We start from the raw sequence: 9,653 nt of genomic DNA on the forward strand, positions 1-9,653 counted from the left end.
CGATCCCGACCCGATCTCCGCACCGAATGGTACGGGGATTCGGGGATTTTTTCGGGTACGGGTTGGAGAACGGGGAAGACTTTGAAAAAATATCGGGGATCGGGTCGAGTACGGTTTTTCACATTCCCCCGTCCCGATCCCCGACCCGATTTTCCCCGATTTCCGGCCCGATCCCCGACCCGATTATTATATTATATATATATAGAGTCTTACTCCAATATAAACCTCCTTATCCTAAAAACTAAAAACCAAGCTAAAATATCACTAAATCCAAAAGCAAATACCACTAAATTCTTAAACAACCCCACCTTCATCTTCACCAACCCCGCCTCCATATCCGCCACTGCCACCACCTCTGTCGTCGCCTCCTCCATAACCACCATCAACTCTATACCGCCCGCCCCTTCCATAACCACCACCTTCATCTCCACCTCCATTATTTCTCTAACAACACAATCTCCACCTCCATCTTCACCAGCTCCATCTTTGTCTCTGCAATTCAACCTCCTTCAACCCCGTTCATACTTCTTTCTCCACCCCGGCTCAACTTCAAAACGCGGCGGAGCCGCCACTATTCTAGCAACGCTCCAACCCCCTACTTCAAGCCGCCCAGACCTCCACTACTATCATCCTTCCTCCATCTCCACCTTCACATCCACCATCTCCACCAATGTCACCACCATCTGAATCGAAAATGTGAACAGATCTGGAGATTTTGAGCAGTTTCTAGAACATATCGGGAGATTCTGGGCAGTTTCTGGAAGTTTTCACTAATTCCTGCAACACAAATCACTAAATCCTAAAGAGAATATCACTAAATTGTCCCGGGAATATCACTAATTTGTATTGGTTTCTAGTTTTTATTTTAAGAGTGGTTTCTATTTGATCATGAGCATATATATATATATATATATATATATATATATATATATATATATATATATATATATAGGGATAGGATCAAATAAATTTTTTTTAAGTTAATTACAAACTTACAAACTTTTTTTTTTTGAATTTTTTTATTCTCCCAACCTGTTAATCCTTAGTTATCAAAAGTATCCATGTTGAAAATTATTGAAAAAACGTCACAATTTTAAAAATAACGCGCAGATAAATCGTGCATTCAACACATTTGTAACTAGGGTTCAACATTGGGTGTAGAACATTAATTATCATTATGTTGAATTAATATATTTATAGAGATGCTTAGACTATACCTCTGGGGTTTGGGTACGGTCTAGAAAGATAAATACTGATTATATAATACGTTTAATTTAGTTCTTACATTGAAAAATTAGTTTATGTACTTCTCCAACACAATTTTAATCGATGTTCAACAAAATATCTTAAAAGAATGTTGAACTCAAGTTATATATGTGTTGAACAAAAAATGTTTGTAAGTTTGTAAGTTTGTACCAGAACCTTCCCATATATATATATATATATATTATAATTATTTATTAATATGTTTATATACCTCTTTAAGTGCAACTTCAATCATGGATTTTCAGATCACCTGTTTATTTATTATATATATTATAATTATATATCTAATATATTAAATTTATTGAAATAAATTTTAATATTTAATTCTATTAATATAAGTCTTAAAATAAAAGAGGTCATTGAAGATTTGTTTAAATTAAAATAATGAAGTATTAAAAAGGCATATTAAAAACTAATCCTAATTATGAATTTAAGTATTTAATTAGAAATTTTGGTTTAAATTAAAAATCCCTGAATCACCACGGGTATCCCCGAATCCCGATCGGGCCGGGGATGGGGATCGTACCCCGATGGGGATCGGGCCGGGGATGGGGATTGGGTTTAGATTCAGAGATCGGGGCCGGTTATAACGATCCCTGACCCGAAGTGACCCGATGCCCATCCCTAAGCAATATCGTGACTAGAGTTTTACTCCGCCTTTTAAAATTGTGTCTCCCGTCAAGTATACCCTAACGGAGCTAACAGAGGGAGGGTATTTCAGGGTTTTTTCATTTGCAATGGTCAAATTTCAGTGTATATATAACACAACGATTGTATTACTTTTTAATTAGAGAATGAGCTGTGTAGGTTAACAGAAGCAAGCCCTAAACCTGAAATATCATCTCTTTCTTGTGTAAGCCATGAGCTTCTGTTATTGTGGGAGACTGGCAGCTGATAGAGTCGCGTAGACTGACGCCATTGCTGGGCAGAGGTTCAAGAATTGTGTGGAGGGTAGCAGTGGTTGCAAGTACTTCCAATGGGTTGACGGACCCTATGCAGTCGACCACAAATTGTAATTCCAGGCCTTTTGAGGTGGCTGAGAGACATGGAATCCAACTATGAGCGGCAACTGCTTGAAGTGCAGAAGAGAGAATCTCAGAAATGGAGGTTTCGTGTAGTTGTAGTTTGTTTATTTTGGTTGGTTGTGTATGTGTATTTTGGTTTGTTGTGTATATACATATATGTATTCGGATTAATTTTGAATAAATCGAATTCAAAACGAAAATGACATGTTTTTACATATTGATTTTGGACAATTCGAATTAGACCTGAACCCAAAAATTTCTACACGAACTCATACTTTTTTTTGTGTATTTGTGTCTGGTTTTCGGAGGTTTTCACAAAGTCTAATTTTCTATTCCTGCGAATACAAACTCTTTTTTATTGCCAAGTGGTTAGTATATTGTATAAATTTGGATATCAGGGAAGGGGCGGGGCGAAATTCGTCCCATGCACCTTGGCTCGGCCAAGAACAAAGGAAATAATCCTATCGAAATACATAGGAAATAGCAATCCCACGTAGTAGAGTACAACAAACATATTACAATGAAATAAGAAGACCCACGCAGGGGTAAAGTAACCAAGTATCAATTACAATAAGTAACTATCATGCTCTCCCACTAGGAAGAAACTACAACAATGAAACTAGTCATCTCCATGGCTTAGTAGTTCACATTTTCATGCCCCAAGGCGGCAGACCTCAAAGCAAAGAAGACTGCAGCTAAAGCCAAGTGCTCAACAAAATAAATCGGGATCACAAAATTCATAACCTCAGCACTCAATACTTCTTGTTGAATAGCCATGACATTACCAAAGGAATCTCCTTGGCAGGCATATTCAAGAATGCAAGACCTCACACATCAAGCAGCATCCTAGAAATAGAGAACACGTATGAATAAAGCATGAAAAGTATTAACCGTTAATTCCATCGAGAGAGCTGACCACTATCCAAGCACCAAGAGCGGAGACACCAACTGAATCCGCTACCCAGCAAGACATCAATATGAAACTATTGCTCAACAGCACCCGCCTACTTAGTTGCCAACTGCCAGGAACTAGCCAAGAAATAAGCAGGGGCAACTGTTCTCCCGAACACGAACGCCACAAGACAAGCAACACCAAACAGAGAATCCCAGAAACAAGGTGGCCAAGGTGAAGACCATCAACAAGCTTTCACACTTCACACACTCTCTCTCTTTCGATGCTTTTATTCAATCTCACATTTCATCATTTCTAACCCTAATATCTATTATATTGTTGTTCGTGTGTATTCCATTTTATTATTTATAAGTACTACTTCCACCTAGTATACAATAATCATACCATAATAGTAAATATAAATTAATAATAATGTGATCCTTGCTGGGAGAGAATGGATTGAAATGTTTAAAAAGTGATGTGGCAAATTGTTAAAATAATAAGAATCAGTTGAGATGCACTATTACGAGCTGTAGAATGGTGGTGCTCCCGCAGTCTAGCGCTGCGGAGGTGATGGAGATTCATGATGATGTTAGTGTTCCCACTCTTAAACTTCATGAGGTCCTTGTTCGTGCTCTTGATACTAGAGTACGCCAATCCTCTTGATACTAGAGTAAGCTAACATCATCACGAATAATCACGGAGCTATAGAATGGCCATGCGCTGTCTCCGTCAATCCTCTTGATACTAGAGTACGCCCCCCCCCCCTATCTCTCTCCCTCCCCCTCCCCCTCACCCTCTCCCTCTCCCTTTATTCGTGTTAATTGTGCCTCACTCTCGTTCCTTTTTGCATTTGTGATTTGTGCTTGTGTGTGTTATATGAGTTGAACAAGCTTATACAGTCTTTATGCACTTGTAAAGACTTTGTATAACTTGCATTCAATTTTCATAAAGAAAACTGACTAAGAGAATATTTATCACATAGACATTATATATAGGCAATATTACAGAAGCATAATTTCGTTATAAAATGCTGGATTTTCCTGTTATCTAATAATTGTTGTTGTTGATATAATTTGAAATACTCTCTTCTTTCATTACGCGTCTTCTTTTGAATATTTTGTGACTAGTTTGTAATTTTAATGAGTTTATGATGAATCCGGTATCCTTTATTATTTTTTCACTTCGATTATAAATACTTAAATTTGAAATTTATCATTTTAGATTAATAATTGAACTGAAATATATCGAAAGCTCTGATTATTTGAAATAACGCATTCCATATGACCAATAAACTTGTCTTTTTCCATTAAAAGTGAATACAAGGAATTTTGTAGGTAACTGTAAAAAATAGAGAATTTGTATAGACTTTATAGTGGGGGAGGTGAAAAATTTGTTATTTTACACCAACTATAAGAAAGATTGTAGAAGGGGGGGTTGAATACAATCTTTTACAAAATAAAAGATTCAAGAAGACAAACACTTTAAAACAGCAAAACAGAAAAACACCAAGTATTAAAAATACGGGTGGATTGAATGATCCACCCGTGAGATTTTATATTGAAGAATCTGTGGATTGATTACAATTCGCACAGCTGCAGGTTCATCACTTGAACAGTTTCTAACTCTCAGATTTTCTCTCAAGTTTTTCGAACACATTGATGCTACTAACTTGGTTATATACTCCAAGTTTTACAAAGCTTTTTAACTAGAATACAAATTGCACTCTAATCTAAACAATGCTTTCTGAGATGTCTTCATCTTTGACCATCATCTTGATTTGATCCAGATTGCAATGCATGAGATAAGAATGTTTCTGCTTCTTTATTTTCCTAATCAGGCTTCCATGTCTATTTTAGTGTAATTCGATCCATGTGATTTGTCAGGCTTAAGCTCTAGTCACTTTCAACTGCTCTTTGCTTCATCAGTTGAAAGCTCTGGTAACTTTCAACCGCTGTTGGCTTCATCAGTTGAAAGCTCCTTCATCAGTTGAACGAATTACAGACTTCATCAGTTGAATGCTGTTCCAGTCTCATCAGTTGAATTCCTTAGCATCATCAGTTGAATACTTTGTCTTCAGTTGAATGCTTGGTTTTCATCAGTTGAAACATGATCCAGTCTTCATCAGTTGAATAGTTACATCTCATCAGTTGAATATCCTTCACTTAGATAAAATTACATGGCATTGGATATTTACAATTAGCCATCTTATTCCATCCATCCGTTGATAATTCTCAAGGACAAGAAGTATAACAATTACAACTGAGGTTTTGATAAAGATTCTAAATAAAACATGTTACAAAGTGTTTATGTTATCATCAAAAATTATTGATTCCTAAGAAAATTCCCGGAACATTTTTATCAATGTATGATATGAATTTGACCTTGTACAGATGTCAGTCGTTGTTCAAGTGTTTAGTTTTATCATAGTAAGTCTTAGACTAGGTTTGAGTTCCCCTTGCTATTTTGAGTGCACATTCATTCATTTTTTTCCGAGTTAATTATCAACTTACACAATATATTGTCCCAATATATCAAGTGTATCACGAAAAGAAATTTGATCTCATTTGAATTCATTAACACAAAATTAGTTATACTTTGTTAGAAATTTGACACTAAAATAAACATTCTCTTTTAAATTTATGACATGGATTTGACTAGGACTTGACGGGGACGTTTCAATTAAACAAATTTTAGCAATAAGATGATATCATATATTAGTTGTTAATTTTTCATTAGTTCTCTTTTATTTTAACAAAAAACATTAGTTTAAATGCCAACTTTATATAAATTTAACAAGTGGTAAACTAATTTTATGTCAAATGGTTCAAATGAGACTAAATATTTGTCAGTGTTCCACTTGATACGTCACAACAAGATTAATGGGTTAGATGATAATTACCCTTTTTCTTTCCCTAATAAATTTGGTTTTTATATCAAAGTGGTCATGGTTCTCGTTATATATCTCACCTAGCTACCTGATCTCTACGAGGACTCTTCTTAAATACTCAAATCATTATATATATCACCAGGTTAAATCTAGAAAATTTATTGATAGAAAACTTAATGAAATCAAAATCACAAGATGAAATGTACTACACGTGGTGTAAAGCATAATGTAACATAATGTAATAGCGATAACTCAACACTACAAAAGAATAGGAAACAATACGTAATTGTGATACATGAATCAACAGGTTGGAGATCTGGTACGAACATACACAAACAATCTAGATATCTTAGACGAACATTTGTCCACTAAAAGAAGTTCATTAACATGTTCAAGCCTCAGTGGCGAATAAAGTTCAGGTAGTTTATGCTTTCGAAGATTTCCTGTCGATTAAGTTTCAAGAACCAGAAGATTCCAGTATATCTATACTGATTATTCATAATCATTTTTTTGTAGAAATATTAAACCTATATTGACTGATCAAGTATTTCATCAAGTAAAGAATATAAAGAATCACTTCAGTACTAGTCGTTTGTAAACTTGACCAGTGCACAGAGCGTCAGTACGTACGAGGTTGTTCAATATTTTAATCAACGAAGAATTGATCAATTCATAATTTAGCTATTCCCGAGTCAAGTGAAGTCAAGCGCTTTCGATGAAAGTCAAATATGAAAGCGGTGCCAAAGATTTAAACTCAAATTATATATATATATATATATATATATATATATATATATATATAATTAAAAAATAGGATTAATTAGATAAAGAAATAATTAAAAAATATAGAAAAAAAAGGTTACAATTATATTCACGTAGGATTAATTCAAGTTGCAGTAAAACTATTAACAATTAAAGGTATTAATTCTAGTATACTATTATGCCTAAGAGATGCAATGAAACAGCCAAAAGACCAATAAATAATAATATATTGAGTAAGTCCCCTTCGTCTTGTGCAACATTTTATGTTGACAAAAATGCTGAAAAAGAAAAAGGTGTCCCTAGATTAGTGATTAATTATAAGCCGTTAAACAAAGTCATTCAATGGATTATATATATATATATATACACACACACACATATACATACATACATACATATATATATATATATATATTATTTGTTTAGCACTACTTAAAACTACATATGATTTTAAGTCATATGTATACACACACACACACACAAACACATATATATATATATGTGTCCCAAATTTAGCAGCTATGCTTACTAATTTTACTAAGTAAGCCTGTGCAGTGCATATATAAGGAAAGTAGTGACTTTCCTTTTACTCCTTTCCGATGTGGTACGAAGACATTGATTTTAAGAAAATAACATTTTAGTTGGGGCAGCGCCTAGGGCTGGCGACAGGGCGGCGCCTACCTTGACTAACATAATTTTTAACTTAATAGCTAAGCTAATGCTTATATTCTTATAAATAGATTATCATGTTCTCGATGTGGTATAAAGGTGGCTTTAGCAAGGCGCTCGAGGGCGCTAGCAAGGCGCAGAAATTCCAGCGGCGCTAGCAAGCCGCTACTGGCTTATATTTTATTAACTTAGAAACTAAGTCGTTGCTTATATTCATGACAATATAATGTATTGTCATCGATGTGGTACAAAGACAAGGTAGGAAAGAAATGAAATTCCAGGGGCGCTAGCAAGGCCCTCCAAGGGCTTTAGCAAGGCGCTGCTGGCGTATATTCTATGAACTTAGAACTTAAGTCATTGCTTACATTCATGACAATATAGTTTACTGTCATCGATGTTGGTACGAAGACAACGTAAGAAAGAAATGAAATTCCAGGGGCGATAGCAAGGTGCTCCAAGGGCGCTAGCAAGGCGCCCGGGATTCACAAGAGACGCCTAGCCAAAATCAACAAATTTTTGTTAAATATTGCCTCGACTCTTGCTATATATTCTTATCCTTGCTCTTTCCTTTTATCGATGTGGGTTGGGAGTTTTTGTATTCAATATAGAAGTTGTAATATACCACATTGAAAAGATAATGTATCAACTTCAACTTGTTTCTAGGATTGTACAATTCTATTTGTCCCATATCGAGGAGGCTTTGAAAGAGATCTCCTATCAACTCTATATAATGTTAGCAGACTTTATTCGCTTAGAACATTAAAGAAAACCCACCCCTTCCCATATTTAAATATTTATGGGAGTATTGCTATCAAGGAAAAATAACATTTCACTAAAACAAATATATGAAAATAATAGTCATTAAAATACACATAAATTATGCATTATTCATATAAATTGAATTCAGGATATTTCAAAACTAGAGACGAAGTAACAGACAATATCTTAAAATTTATAAATAAACACCTTTGTGTACAGAAAGAACAAATTCAATGTCAAATTTTTAGAAAATATTTTTCCTATTATGATTGTGAACCTTTCATTACACTAGCTTCAACTCTTTTTTGTTTAGCCTTGTCCACACGGGGATGCTATCATGATGACTTATATGGTCTGATTGCATCTGATAAAACATGTCCCAAATAGTTAATATTGTTGCCCTTTAAATGGTGACAATGCTGGGTGTGCACACAATTGTATTTTGGACGCGGTAAAAAAATGATTTCTCTCGAAAACCTTGTTGATAGATAAATAAATTAATTAATGATAGATAAACTTACAAGAAATTAATCTTTGTTGCATTTCCTTTTTTTTAAATCCTCTTTCACATACCGTCTAACCTATTATTTCATGTTCTCTTATGATATCATGAGTCTCATTGTATGATTTGCAGAAAGCACTTTCTCTATAAGAGGTAATGCTGGTGCAAGAAAGTCTATAAATTTACAATACGTCTTTTAGAAGGTTGTTGAGGCTTGGAACTGGTTACATGAGGTAGCTCACAGTTTCTCCAAAATTCTTCTGAGGGTGAGCCACAAAGCTTGAAAATCTCTTGTAATTGTTCCACTTAACAGGCCAACAGATGCAATCCTTATCTTTTCACTTGTATAAGTAAATAAAAACATTGATGTTATGATAAAAAAAAGTATATAAGAAGAAGTACAAGTTACAATGAAATGGATGATATTATGGAGTTAATGTATCCTATGTGTTACCCCGAAGAGCACTCAAAAGTTGCCTTTACCAAGTAAAAATTAGCATATGTCATAGTACAAGAGAAGATGGCTTCAACTAGTACTTAACGAAGACCCTAATGTTCTATCACTTTTGATTCTCATGTCAGTATTTGAGGAATAATAATAGGGTATTGGCTATGAAGAATTTTTTTGTGGGTGTCGCTAAAAACATAAAATACTGCTAGCCCCCATCATGACCACCAGTATATCTAGCATTCAGATGTTTATTTTTTTACCTCTAACAAACTAATGTTTGATCAACTGGATCTCTATCAACTATATGAATAAATTTATTGTATCTCTTGCACAGGTCGTAAAAAAGGGAGTATAATTCACACATCATGGGAGGGACCTAACAAATGATAAAATGACGATTGACGTATGACATTACCGCTTCTTGTGTTGAATATCAA

General features: G+C 34.6%; 1 protein-coding gene across 1 annotated transcript; it reads right to left on the bottom strand.

Annotated features, from left to right (window-relative positions):
- Positions 1-294: 294 nt before the first annotated feature.
- On the bottom strand, positions 295-3,068 carry LOC135152226 (glycine-rich protein 2-like). Its single transcript, XM_064092070.1, has 3 exons — positions 2,965-3,068; positions 616-706; positions 295-444 (listed from the first exon to the last, which is right to left on the bottom strand). The coding sequence occupies exons 1-3, from the start codon at positions 3,066-3,068 to the stop codon at positions 295-297; spliced, it is 345 nt and encodes a 114-aa protein (XP_063948140.1).
- Positions 3,069-9,653: the final 6,585 nt, after the last annotated feature.

Source organism: Daucus carota, chromosome 4 (assembly GCF_001625215.2).
Source record: "Daucus carota subsp. sativus chromosome 4, DH1 v3.0, whole genome shotgun sequence".
Taxonomy (NCBI): Eukaryota; Viridiplantae; Streptophyta; class Magnoliopsida; order Apiales; family Apiaceae; genus Daucus; species Daucus carota.